The 15,083-nt window shown below is 33.0% G+C and overlaps 1 protein-coding gene across 7 annotated transcripts in view; it reads left to right on the forward strand.

The window, feature by feature from the left end:
* The window catches only part of brp (ELKS/RAB6-interacting/CAST family member bruchpilot), a 528,827-nt gene that overhangs the window by 257,791 nt on the left and 255,953 nt on the right, over positions 1–15,083 (forward strand). For all 7 annotated transcript variants that reach the window (XM_072520526.1, XM_072520528.1, XM_072520527.1 and 4 more), the window contains exons 4-5: positions 1,828–1,977; positions 12,071–12,167. In XM_072520526.1, the coding sequence (XP_072376627.1) occupies positions 1,828–1,977; positions 12,071–12,167 (247 nt within the window). The remainder of the gene's footprint in view (positions 1–1,827; positions 1,978–12,070; positions 12,168–15,083) is intronic.

A 15,083-nucleotide genomic window follows, 5' to 3' on the forward strand; every position in this document is an offset into this window, starting at 1 on the left:
TTGTTGGGTAAGCAATAGATAAGGAGTTACTATTAACGCCTTCAAAACTCAACTAATCATATTGAAATCTTCCAACAGCCGTAACCGCTCTCCTATTTGTGAGTTTATTTTAGTAGTACTCTCAACTAGAAGACCGACATACAAGAAAAAGGGCAAAACTCGTGGTAGCGCAGTCTGGTACTCTTAACAACATGTCAAATAAAACACTATTGCACACCTACAAGACCTACATAAGAACAATAATCGAATACAAGGAATGCGACTATGCGTCACTAAATACCCGCTATATTAACATTATTGTGGCAACCGAAAGGAAAATCCTCAGATTTTGCACGAGGAAAAGCAGAGACTACTCGTCAGCACTAATCCACCAAATAGCAAACATAACACCGATTAAGGACAGAATCCGAATCCTCAGCAAGAGATATGTCCTCCGCACTATAGCTAGTTCAAATGACCGAGCCAAGCAAACAGTCAAATCTCCTTGCCATCGCCGAGGACAAATATTCACCAGGATTCCCAAAGAAAAGTTCCATTCCTTCCAGCAAAGCTTCTACACAAACTGGAAACGAACATTCTGAAGTATTTCTAAGTCCTATAAAAAATCCCCCTAAAATATCGCATTTAAAAACTGTAAACCAAAAACGCTAATCAAGAGTCGTTCCTAGTATGGCTAGTCATACTCGAAGTACCTCTCCTTGGCTTGTCTAGCTGACCAAACAGTCCTCTAGTACGCTCCTAAATACAATGCCACCTTCTGAACCCCAGCTTGTTAGCACTATATCACCAAAAACCAATGCACAAAGTTAATTCTGACGTTTATCACACCCCCCTAAGTGCGCAAAAAAAGAGCAGCCCTCCTTGAAGATGCAAAAGCCTAAACAAGGTTAAAACATGAGAGAAGACGATCGCTATTGGTTAACACCGTAATTCATATATTATGTATCATGCATTAATATTCGTAAGTCTATCCGGCTAATAGTTCTACACTATAAAACGCTTTTTCATAACTTACAAAGGCAAAACATTTTCTATTACAATTTCCATGTAAGCCTATTGGTAATGACTAATAAACGTTTTATGTAGTTTTTAAAGAAGGTAAATTGGTCGGGAACTTTTAAGGTCCGTCGTATCATCCTTTTTGTGAATTAAGATATCACACCCTTTTCAATATTTATTTTCTATCAACATTTCAATCACTTCCAGGGGCTTTTTCACTTCATTTCCTGATAGTATGTTCTATCTCTCATTTAATTATTTTGAACAGTACTTCTGAGTTGACATTTGTTATGATTCGTTTAACATTATGTTTCAAAGAAGCAGATGGATCATTTATTGAGCTGCAAAAGTAGCTCGTAGAATATTTTGATTGATTTTGTTATTTGACTTCTACTGTTTTAAATTGTTCTTGTTGATTTTTCAAGGATATTAAGGTTCTTTTTCCCAGTTTTGGGCAAATGAATTTAAACCTTTGTTTTTTTTTCTATGTCTAGTCTTCTTGATGTTTCCGAATGTCTTTTTTTATCTGCTTCAGTATCAATTTGTAAAGTAATCAATCTGTAAAGTATATCGAATTCCCTAGTTCATCTTTTATTTTATTTCAGGAGCTCTTTCCGTTTTTTTTTATATGTCCTGCACTTATTTTGGATTACTGTTTTTGTTTCTAAACTGGAACTGAGTAGTTCTGTTGTTATAATATCATTCATAACGTATAAATCTAATTGTTCTAAATTTAGTGTTTAACCAATAACTCAGCATTTAAGTTTTTCTACTAATAAACAAATTAGTATTAAATTATGTGGTATTTAATGTAGAATTTTGTTACAGAAACAAGCTATGCTAGTACGTCAATTAGAAGAAGAACTACGAATGAGGATGAGGGGGCCGAGCATCGAAATTCAGCAGCAAATGGAGGCTCTATTTCAAGAAAACGAACATTTAACTAGAGAAATAGCAATATTACGAGATACCATTAAGGTAAATATAGTCCGCCAAAAAAGTATCGCATCACTTATAAAATTACAAATATTTCTGGCAGCATTCGGTTAATTTAAATTACTTTTTTCTGGCCCTTAAGAATATTAAGGCTAGAATAAATATTAAAAAGAAATTTGTAAATACAGCTTAACTGTTTAAGAAAAAAAATGTTAATTGGTATTTTGTCTGGTTTATATATATTAGCAGTCTTCATTTTACTTTTGTAAAAAATACACAGAAGGAGTCAGAAGTATGTGGCAAATTTGGTGGGTGTAAATCAGTCGACAGTATCACGAGTGGTAGTAAGGTACCTAGAGACTGGTCTTTATGAAAGACGAGCTGTAACAGGTCGGCAAAGAGCAACTACGCATGTGGACAGTAGATTTTTAGTCCTTTAAGCTTTGCGTCGAAGACATGTGACTGCAAGTCAACTTCAACATGGCTTAGCCACGATTCGAAATGTAATGTACCGATGACTAACTGAAATGTTTAAGATTAGAGAAACCTAAAATGTCATGTTTATTGGAAATACTCGACATCATTAGCACGTGCAAATCCTACCCTGTCGCCTAATTTCCTATGAAATTAAAATGGTAAATGTTTTTAGGGTCCATTTATTTTTTCGGGCATGCGTATTTTACGACGTTTTGAAACATCTTTACATCCAAACTTTTCAAATTGATAATTAATGACCAATACAGTTTTTTCAACCTATTTTCAAAAGCTGTTGCTGTATATTACTTGTATTTTTGACAAACCAACGTATTAACATAAATTTTGCCAACTTACCTTGGGTAAATCAATGTAGAATTGATCAGAGCACTTCAAAACAGGGGTATTATTACATATTTTACACCGGGGATTTTTCAATTCCACGGCATTGACTAGTTTTCCACAACCATCACATTGGTCACCTCTAGCATCCTCATAATTACAACCAACATTCGGACAAGCACCTTCCACGAATCGATCAGCCAAGAATTTGTTGCATTGTTGACAGTGGAGTTGTTCAACTGATTGTGTGAACATGAAACCGTTGTTGTTGAGGGTAAAGAACATGTCTTGGACAATCCTGAAATTCATACATACCGAATAGTCTACTAGATCTACAAATAGTTTATTGCTGATTGGTGAATACTTAAACCACCAGGAACGATTTAACTTATATATCAAATTAACAGCATTACATAGTAGCCATGCTGTTTACTGTATAGCGAACTAAGTGCTAAATAGACAATAACCGGCATTTCAGGTTGACAAATGTTTTAGGCAGCTTGTTCCTGTTTCCCTTAACGCTGTTATTACTTGTCTGTCTTCAGAAACTGTTAGGCACATCTTAAGACAGTCTGGAATTAGAGCCAGAGTAGCTGCCACTGCCCCGAGACTTACAAGGGAACACCGTACAGCACGTCTAACATTTGCAAGAGAGCACGTAAACTGGAATATCGACGGCTGGGGTAACATACTCTTTACGGATGAGTCAAGATTTTGTTTATACACTTTGGATTGAAGAGTACCAGTTTATAGACGTGATGGCGAGCGTTATTTTCAATGCAACCGAAGATCGGCGACAAACTTTGGAGGAGGATCTATTATGCTCTAGGATCTAACTACTGATAGGTACATTAGAGAAATTTTGGAGATGCATATTGTTCCTTACGCCCCATTTATTTGTAATGACTTTGTTTTAATTCATGACAATGCTCACCCACAGGTCTCAAGAATCGTTACCTTCAAGAGGTAAATTTACAAGTTTTGAATTGGCCAGCGCACAGCCCGGACTTAAATCCAATTGGACATGTTTGGGACCATCTTTACAAAAGGGTGAGATCTGGTAATGTGACGTCAGCTAATCTTCAGGACCTGCAACGGTTGTTAACCGTAGAATGGGATAATATCGATCAAGATTATCTAAGAAGAAAGATTGGAATGATGCCACAACGTTGTCTAGATGTTATAAGAGCTAGAGGAGGCAATACGTCTTACTAAATTATCATTATTTTTTATTTTGATTTTTTTTATTCAATGGTGTTTTTGCGCTTACTTCTAATTTATGAAATAAATTAAATAAAACCTTTGTTTTTTGTACATTCTGCATTTTTCTTTTAATACTTGTTACGTATTTAAAAAGTAAAAAAAAAATAACAGTAAAAAATCCATGTTGTAAATTATTTTAATACAAAATTTGCAGTTTCATAGGTGATGCGATACTTTTTTGACGGAATGTATTTGAAATGATTTTTAGGGATTAGATTTATAAGAAGAGTTTTTTCAGATATTGTATACCATAGTAATAGTAAAACATTTCTCTATAATTTCTATACGATTCAGTTTTGTCTCGAAAAATTAGGTGAAATTAATCCAAAGGGGCGAAATTGATAATTGCGAATGATTCTGAATATTTTAATTTTCCCTGAAATCTAAGAAGCTTAACAAACGTTTAACAACGTCGCTTTAGTTAGTAAAAACTCTGTTTTAGTATATTTTTTTATGAAAAAGAGCTTATTTTAATTTTGGCTATATTTTTGATAAGCATCCTAACTTTCCGGTGCCTGAGAAAAACTACAAAAAATGTGCAATTTTAACTAACTATCTTTAAATAGTTACACTTTTCGTGCTATTTTTCAGGGTATCATACTTTACGCGGGAAATTTAAAAACTCATAATGGGGCTAATTTGATCAGGTCTATAGGGCAAAATTGATCTCCATCGGGGGCGAATTTGATAACATATTTTCTGAAGAAATCTTAAATTAGTGCTTTCTTTTCAGTAAAAATGGTTCGAAATGATATATGAAAACTTGGTGCTCGTCCATATTAGGACTATGAAGAAGTAAGGGTGGAAAATACCCTCCAGAAAGATCAGGAAAAATGGTCCTCACGTCGCGCTGCAGAATAATATAAAATTCCCTATGGATCCCTCAATAACCGCTATAATGGACGACATGGAAGAAAAAATTGTGGGCAAACTGTATTTTCTGCGAACGAAAAAAAACCATTATACAGCGTGCTGCAATATGCGGCGAGTGGGGATTTTCCCTTTAGTTGCGAGATATAAAATATTTGGCAAAAAGTGTTTTACATGCCCAGGGTCGACAAGTGCCTCTTTTCAAAAACAATTTAGCTGAAACTGACTGGGTATATTCATTACTGAGATGACATACAAGAGAAATTACCCAAAAAGTGGCAACCAATATTAAAAGAACTAGAGCTAATATTTCAAAAGAAACTTTAGTTGAGACCAATGTACAAGATAACACCGGCACCAATTATGGCACCAAATATCCAGAACGGGTTTTAATTTTACTAAAGCAGCAACGAGTATAATGATATTATGTGCTTCGGCTTCAGGATTGCTGATACCATTACATATAATTTATAAAGCAGAAAAAATGTGCTAAAATGGACCGAAAATGGTCCAAAAGGATCACCTTGCTGTACTGACAGAGGCTGCTTTGCAGGTTCTCGATATAATCGTACCCATCATGGATGGATAGATTCACAGACATTTACGGATTGGTTTACTTTTACCTTTTCCCACATGCAAAACATCTTGAAGGGCGAAAAATCATCATAGAAGATAACCTTTCCTCACATTTTATCGATGAGGTAATATCTTTATGCGAACAAAACAATGTGGGCTTTATATGCTTGGTCAAAAACTCAACACATTTGACCCAATCACCTGATGTCGGTTTTTTCTATCCTATTCAGATGGCTTGGAGGAAAACTCTTATAAATAATTGGAAAAACGGTCACCCCACATTAGCCACAATAGATTTTTCAAACTTGTTAAACACTACCCTTCAGCACATGGACAAAAACACAAAAACAGCGGACAAAAACAGCGCTATAAAACGAATTATTGTCTCCTCCTTGCCAATGAAACTTATCCTTTCTCTCCCGGAGAAAGTTTTAAATAAGTTACCTAGAGAAGATGAAGAAATAGAGCCAAATCGACAACCTTACATTATCTAAAGGAGAAAAGATATTCATCTGCACCATTCAGCCGAAATATTAAGCCGAACCAAACTAAATGTCGAGCCAGGAAAAAGTGTTGTAGCTCAGCAACCTGATGAAACTAAAAGCGACAGTGAAGAAGAGTCACCAAGTAATCACGAAACAGAAAGTGAAATGTCTAACTTGGATGAGTTTGACAATAATGATTAGGTTGAGTATTTTTTCTATAACAAGGATGACATCAAAGAAGGAGTTTTTCTGTTAGTACAGGTATTGGGAGGAAGAAGGAAGAAGCAATACTATTGCTATGTTGCTAAAATTCAAAAAGCCAGTAAAAAGGAACTAGACGTTATAGGATATAATTTTACGGATGAAGTAAAGAAGGCCTTTAAACTGGTCTAACATGATAAATTTTCGGTTGAAGTGAATGATGTTATTGTCATTTTGCCCTATCCTGAATTCCTTAATTCAACAGAAACAGCTTGTATGTTTAGAAAACGGGTTAATAGTCTAGGCGGGATCTGTTTTGGATTGGACATTTTTAATAGGAAGCTGGAATTTTTTAGCTGGAATCCCTTCAGGATGTGCCCAATATCGATAATCACGATATGCGCCAGTCGCAAACCCTGTGCTAAATTTTTTATTTAACAAAATCTGAAAACAATTGAAAATTTCTCATTTTTTTGCTCCTATTTTCGTTTATAATTCGGAAAATATTGATCCTAGAGAAAAAATTAAAAGAAGTTAAAAGTTTCGTTATTCAATTTTACACAATATTTCGTTAGCTAGAAATTGAAAATTTAATGTTTATTGTTGAAAACATAGCAATAATTGGAAAAAAAGTACAAAAAAATGAAGTTAATCCTTTAAATGTTTTCGATTTTCTAAACTTGACTTACAGGCTCCATATTCCGCCTAGAAAAACCTTTTAATATGTTTAAAACGTGTGCTTAATTTTGTTAAGCTCGATCGGATAGGTTTTTGCATAATAATTTTGCAATCAAGCCTACTGGAAAAAAATCGCAAATTTTCAAATTTATAGTAGGCCCTAAATAATGCTCTCAGATAGTTGTAACTTTTTTAACATATAAAGAAAGGCTCAAACTTTCAAACGTTTTTTGTAAAATTTAAATCGGTTCACTAGGAGAGCCTAGAAATTTTTTTAAAGTTTTAAACATTTTTTATGTATATATTTGGCTTATAAACAAATTGAATAACTTTACGAGCTTTAAACATATCAATTTCAAAATTTATACACTTAAAGAACATGAAAAGTCACTTCTTTAAAAAAAAAGATACATTCGGCTTACTGGTTGCCGAGATATTGAAGGTCAAAGTTGGCATACATTTGCCGTGTAACCATAAGTGATAGAGGGCTCGTTTTAAACAAATACCCTCGTCTTGTTAAGTACTTTTTATATGAAAAGTTTTACGTAATGCGCTTCATGCCAAGATTCATAAAAAAGACAAATAAAAAACCGTTTTCGCGTAAACTGTCGCTCGGAATGCATGAGAGGGTGGTGGGGGACATTCACTCAAAATGTGAATCGGCGAGTTCAAAATCATAGCGCGCGCTAAAAATTGCATTATCTTGGCTTCTTGTTAACCAATTTTGCTCTTTTTTTTTGAATCGATGTCTCGGACGACAAGGATTTTAAATATCATATTTTCAAATACCATTTTTAATTGCTAATTGGGAAATTTGCAATAAACAATTGTATGCTAAACAAGTAATTGCATTTTTTCTTCATGCATTTTTTTTTGAGCTTGCAATTTATACATTGAAGTAAATTGTTACTTTTAGTAAACAAATATGTATTTATAAATAGTTAATAAATAATTTAAATTGTTAAAACAAACGCGAACGAAAAGTTTTTTTTTTTTTTATAAATAAACTTAATTGTTTTGACTTAATCTTCAATAATTTTTTTTAAAGTCTTTTTCTTTTTTTTTTGGAAGGATATGTTTAAAGCTTGTAAAGTTATTCAATTTGTTTATAAGCCTAAAAAATGTTTAAAACTTTAAAAAAATTTCTAGGCTCTCCTAGTAAACTGATTTGAATTTTACAAAAACCGTTTGAAAGCTCGAGTCTTCCTTTATATGCAAAAAAAATTTGCAACTATCTGAGAGCCTTATTTAGAGCCTACTATAAATTTGAAAATTTGCGATTTTTTTCCAGTAGGCTGGATTGCAAAATTATTATGCAAAACATATCCGTCTGATCTTAACAAAATTTAGCACACGTTTTAAACATATTAAAAAGTTTTTCTAGGCGGAATATGGAGCTTGTAAGTCAAGTTTAGAAAGTCGAAAACATTTAACAAAATTGAATAACGAAACTTTTAACTTGTTATAATTTTTTCTCTAGGATCAATATTTTCCGAATTATAAACGAAAATAGGAGCAAAAAAATGAGAAATTTTCAATTGTTTTCAGATTTTGTTAAATAAAAAATTTAGCACAGGGTTTGCGACTGGCGCATATCGTGATTATCGATATTGGGCATATCCTGAAGGAATTTTGGCAAAAAAATAGCTTCCTATGGAAAATGTCCATTATGGTCTGAATTTCTACAGATCCGCCTAGTCTATAATGTAATAGAGAGTAGAATATCACTTTAAACTTGATATACATATGTTCAAATATGTTTGGTGTTCTACATTTCAGCACTAGCCCAACTTTGTCATTCTTTGATTTAAGCTTATTAAAGTTTACTTTTTATGACCTGTTCCATACGGTTACAGTACTTAGTACAGTTTTCTTTGGTTTAGTTTTTTTTAATATCATTGATAACTTTTGTTTGTGAAACCTAATTTAGGGCGTATTAGCATATTTTGGTTTTTTGTGTGAATATAATAAATCTGTAGAAAAGCAAATTGTGGTTTAAATTGCAATTATCAATTTCGCCCCAGTATACATTTTTCAGAATGCTTACATTTTTTGAAAAATATTTATAATGTGGATTGAACATGTTCGGCCGGCATTACATATTATTCTATTTTCATTTGAATTAAAAGAGGTTCAGTTTCGCCCCATTCAGGGTATGAAATCCAGTTGTTTGCATTTTTTAGTAAAAATTAAAAAAAAAATATTTTTACACAGTTAATTTCTAATTTAGTTGCATTGATGAACCGTTTGTTAGTTTTGTTCTTCCGCTATAGCTTTCTAGAGAGTGCTTGTATGCCTATGCAATTCTGTCTTCAGCATAGATTTTAACAGTTCCTGTATCAATTAGCGCTTTGTGCCAAATTTTTAATGATTCTAAAAATTCGAAAGTCGTTGTGTAGAGGCAAAAACTAATGGGGCCGAATCTTGTTTCACAGACTGGCACGACTCCGTTCCCCAGTCTATTGTCGTGTCCCGTTAAAATTTTCTCCACAAGTTCTTTCAATTTTTACGCTTGTGACTTGGCATATTGCATCTAAAGCACGATCCCTTGGCATTATATTTTTTTAAAGTTATATGTTTCCGATGTCTTTGAAGATTTTGATTTTCTCTGGTCTTTTCTTCTTCTATGGCCTCGGACTCCTGGGCTAAATCTTGCAATTCCGTTAAATCTTCAAAGTCTCGGCGGCTAATATAAAGTTTATATTCCGGTAGCATATTCTTTTATATTCGTTCCAGTTTTTGATTTCTGGTACATGATCCTTCTTATCTAATTAATCTTTGAATACCTGTGATATATCTACCTGCTGGCTGCAGTAAGATAAAAAACTTTTAGCGGAATGTTATATTTCCAGTTTTACGGTTTTAAGGCACGTATTTAAAGTTACGATAAATATTGTCTCTTCTTTCTCTCAATGTTTCTTCGTGCATAAAAAATATAAACATACAAGCAATGTTCCCATAAGGGAGAAAAATAATTTGGGTAATATATCGAAAAAAAAAGTATATTTATTTTATCGGTATTTAACCAGAATTCTGAAAGGTGTGTAAATATACACAAAATTTTTATTTTCAAAACTTACCTTGTTTTTAGCTAAAATCGAAACACAAAAACACGTGGTCACACGTAACACATGGTTATCTATAACCTATATCTCAGATGGTCGTGCACTACTAAATATTCTTCTTCTTATTCTTCCCCTTTATAAGCAATTCTGCTTGTTCATTGGCCGATTAATACCTCTATGGAAGCTTGTCACCCCATCTTTTGCGCGGTCTTCACTTCTCTTTCGATTTCTTAGCGTATTGCCTGTAATTATTCTCATTGCTCTCATCACTGCCGTCTCCAGTAGCCTTTGGGTTGTGGCTGTTTCGGATGTTGTTTCTGAGGCATATGTCATTATTGGTCTCATACTGGCTTTATAAATTCTTGACTTGATCTCAGTGTTAATGTGTCTGTTTGGCCATATAATGTTTGTTATTAAGGCATCCTGCCAGTCTATTTGCTTTTTGTACTTAATCTCTCACTTCTTTGTTCAAGTCTCCATAGCTAGACAGTGTAATTCCCAGGCATTTTATTTCCATGACTTGTTCAATACTGATGCTATCAATTTCTATTTTACATCTGGTTGGTTCTTTACTGAATTTTACATCTAGTTTTATGAGATGAGATTGTCATATTATATTCTTTTGCTATTACGTTAAATCTGTGGACCAGTCTTTGCAGACTATCTTTTTCTTAGGCGTCGTCTGCGAAACAGAGTATTTTTTACTTATTTGTTTTCCATCCTCTATCGTCTTCCTTTGTTTTGATGATTTCATCCATGATTGAATTGAAGAACATGGGGCTCGATGAATCCCCTTGTCTTATTCCGCTGCCTATTTCTATAGGTTCTGTAAGTGGTCCATCTAATCTGACTTCTATTTTGTTGTTTTGGTAGATATTTTCGATATCTTCTCTTCTCTTTATTTTCAACTTCTCTATTATACAGAAGATGGACTACATCTTTGAGTCTTACTCTATCAAACGCTTTCTTTAGGTCAATCAGACACAGAAATGCTGGTCTATTATACTCTAGTGATTTCTCAGTAATTTGTTTTATATATAGTATTGTATCTGTACACGATCTTCCACTACGATAACCCTGCTCTTCATCTGCTAAACTTATCCTCTGATTTATTAGCGCTTTTAAAATTTTAGTTGTAAGTTTTAGGGTAGTATTTAACAAGTTTATATCTCTGTAGTTTTCTGGCTGTTTTTTGTCTCCTTTTTTGACTAGTAGAATTAGTTCGCTCGTTCTCCATTCTTCCGGTATGTTATTGTGTTTTATAATTTTATTAATTATTGTTGTTAATTGTTCTGTTATTGCTGTTCCTAAATATTTTAGTAATTCGTTTGGTATCTATTCTTTACCTACTGCTTTTCTGGTTTTCAGGTTTTTAAGTATTTTTCGAACTTACTGTACATTTATATTAAGTTCTTTATTTATGGTAATTTCTGGTGTTTCCGGCTCTAGCGTCGTTTGTTGTTCTTCTGCATAGAGCTTGTTTAGGTAGTCAATACACGTATCCTTATTTATGTGTTTTGGTTCTATTAGTTCCTTTACCTCCGTTTTTTGACCTGTTATGAAGCGCCATATTTCCTTTTGCAGACCGTAAAAATCGAAAAGCGTTCTCAGTAATCATATTTTTTTTTTCTTACAAGTGCATGTGTTTTGTTTTTCATTGTCTTGTAATTATAGTATGCCTCTTGTTTAAATATTGAAAATTTTACAGAGGAATTGCTCAAGAAATTTTTGAATGTCGGATTCCCGTTTGGGCGCATGATACAATTTCGTTTTCTTTTTGTACATTTTGACGTTTTGATTGAAGTTAAAAATGTAACCTGAGACTTTTTTAACCAGCCCAGAATTAAGAAACTTAAAATCCTATGTCCAGTGGTGGACACAAGTCATTCATTTTTCGTAAGACATAAAATCGATATATAGCAGAGGTAAAAATAAATAACTAGATTCTTTTATCCAATGTTAACTAGACAAAAAATAACATAATATTTATTAAAAAGTATTTTTAACCTCCAGTTTTTATAAAGTTTTCTTAATTAAAAAGAGGATACAAATTTAAATGTCAGATAATAGAATTAGCGCAGACTTATGGCATGCGAAAAAAAATTATTTTTTAATGAGGTACCTGCAAGCTGCCCTTATCCTTTTTCTTACGCAAACACTTAGACTTATTCATTTTCGCAGGAGCTAGAGCTACGGATAGAGACACAAAAACAAACGCTGCAGGCTCGCGACGAGAGCATAAAAAAATTGTTGGAGATGCTTCAGAACAAAGGCATGGGTAAGTGGGTCATTCCTATTTAGCCCCCTGTTTGCTTCTGTCCCTGCACATCTGTTCACTTTTTTGATGTTCTCTTATTTATATATTTTTTATGTGGTTGTGTACAGGGTGTTTCAATTTTTACAATTTAAAGATAAAGTTCTTGTTTAAATAATATTGCTCAGGTGTCAAATTGGAATATCTTTTTTCGTATCGCCAATAAACAGTTTAGCACTAGAACTTTAGCCTTCAAGCAGCAAAAATACTGTTCGAAAAATTCTTAGAGACATGTATTCATGTTAGAATAAAATAGTTTCCAGTTAAAACAAGTATTGAAAAGAAACATAATAGATATTTAAAATCTTTTTAAAGAATAATAATAACACATTAAAACAACTTTACCTAATGTTTCTGTTATAAATTGAAAAATTGTGTAAAAGCTTTTTGGCAACAGTTTTCAGTTTGAGAGTCAAAATAAATTTCTCTCCTGGTATGCTAGGTACTATTATTTAAAACATTAAAATTTATTTATTTAAAATATACGTTTTTTAAAATATATCAGTAGTATCGTAGCAGAAAATATTTTATCCGTATTTTGTAAAAACTCTAAAATGTATTTTGGTTTGGATCCCAATAAATCTGATTTTTAATAAAATCTTTTTAATAAAATATTTTGTATTCAATAAAACCTCTTTAAAGAAAGAAATTGCTTGAGTGCTTTTTAATTTAACAAAGCATTTTATACAAGGATTTTTTTCTTAGCTCATGATTTTTCTACAAAACTTTTTGTTTAGCAAAAGGAATCAAAGCAAAATAATTTATCCGCGTAAATATTTATCCAATCCCAAAAGTTTTTAGTTAGAAATAACTGGCTTAAACTTGTATTGAAGCTTTTAAATTTTTCGATTTTTCAAGCTTTTATAAAATAAAGATATTGTTTCAATCATTAGCAGCTGAAAATTCCGAATTTAAATCTGAATTACCAAGATTACCCCTTGGTTGTCAACCCATCGGACTACAGCGTTGAATCCAAGTAATCTAGTATGATACTTAGGTATACTCAGCTCAATCTTATTAAAGAATCCTTCTGAAAAAGAGTTATTTTTTTAGCTTATTAACTATTATTAAATAATATAATATTTTTTATGATATTATGCGCTTGTACGTAGGCTCACTGAAAATGTGGTAAAAAACATAATCTTAAACAAAAAAAAGCTTCTATGACTAATAGGAACCAAGATAGCATTTTTTATTAAAATCATATTTCCATTGTTTATTAACATTAAGAGCTTCAACATTCCTAGTTCTCTTTGGCCGTCCAAATTTCCTCCTTAGAAAATATGACACCTAGGTATTAAAAATTCGCACAATTTTCGATCACCATATGCACTGTTTTCCTTAAATTAATTTCCAGGCTATATTTAGCTAATTGCTCTTGTAATTTCCGCATCATATAGGATGCGCCGTCCAGATCAGCTAGTTTGATATCTTGATCTTCAGCAAATACAAGAGTACACAGTATCGTATCTCCTATTGGTATTTCCATCCCAAGATATTTTCTCTCGAGCTTTTGTTTCTCGACAACAAGTTAAAAAAAGAATAAAGCTCGAGAAAAACGAATACTGGGAGAGAATGTGCAGAGACATAGACAACACGATAGGGTATAACAGATCAACGGAAGCATGGAAAAAAATAAAAAACATCAGAAGTAATAAATGTAGTAAACATACCATACAGATAATTACATCAAAAGAGTGCATCATATGACCCTGTGACAATAATAACTGAGGAAGCAGAAATCACAGAGGAAGATATAAATAAAGCACTAAAGAAATCCAAAAACAATAAAGCCCAGGACCAGGGAACATAAAAATGGAACTGCTGAAATATGAAGGCGCAAGGATAGTATCCTTTATACGAATGTTGTTCAATAAATTCGAAGCAGGAGAGAAGCTTCCTGATGAGTGGAATTTATCATACATGTCCTCCATTTTCAAAAAAGGTGACAAAAGGTCACCAAATAACTACAGAGGGATCAGTGTAATGCCTTCAATAGCAAGAATCTTTTCATCAGTTAAAGAAGAAAAACTAGAACAACACATGGACCATTATAGCGAAGAACAAGCCGGATTCCGAAAAGCCAGATCATGTTTAGATAATATATTCATTATGAGACAGGTGATTGAAAAGAACAAAGAAAAAAACATTGAAACACATATGACCTTTATCGACTTAGAGAAAGCATACGATAGCGTGCCCAGGAAACAACTATGGGAAGCAATGAGAAGAATGCGCGTTAGAGAGAAATGGGTGAATATAACACAAAGACTGTATAAACACAAGTGCAAATAAAGTTAGGTAATAAAATAACAAAAACAATCACCGCAACAAAAGACCTCAAACAGGGATGCGGTCTCTCATCTACACTTTTTACCATATATATATATAGATCAGGCTTTGAAAAGATGGTATAGAAAATGCGGAACAATGGGCATACCAGTACAAGACAATATATTAAATTCACTACTTTTCGCAGATGATCAAGTCATTTTTGAACAAGACAGGGAGGATGTGGAATATATGATAAGGAAATTAAAGGAAGAATATGAACTTTGGGGACTCAAGATAAATATGTGCAAGACCGAATACTTATGTATTGGACCCGAGGTTGCAGATTTAAACTTAAGTTTAGAAGATGAGACTAATAAGAGTTGTAAGGCTTTTAAGTATTTAGGGTCAATGATTAATGAAATGAATGAAAGATATAGAAATGAAAATAGCACGGGGAAAACAAGCCACAAGAGCACTTCATGGAGTGATATGGAACAACACTCTATCCGAAGAAAACAAAAAGAGGACCTTTCAAAGCATAGTGATGAATATTACCCTGTATGGAGCGGAAGTATGGCCAATGACAACAACAATACGAAATAAAAT

Source organism: Diabrotica undecimpunctata, chromosome 1, assembly GCF_040954645.1.
Source record: "Diabrotica undecimpunctata isolate CICGRU chromosome 1, icDiaUnde3, whole genome shotgun sequence".
NCBI classification, from domain to species: Eukaryota; Metazoa; Arthropoda; class Insecta; order Coleoptera; family Chrysomelidae; genus Diabrotica; species Diabrotica undecimpunctata.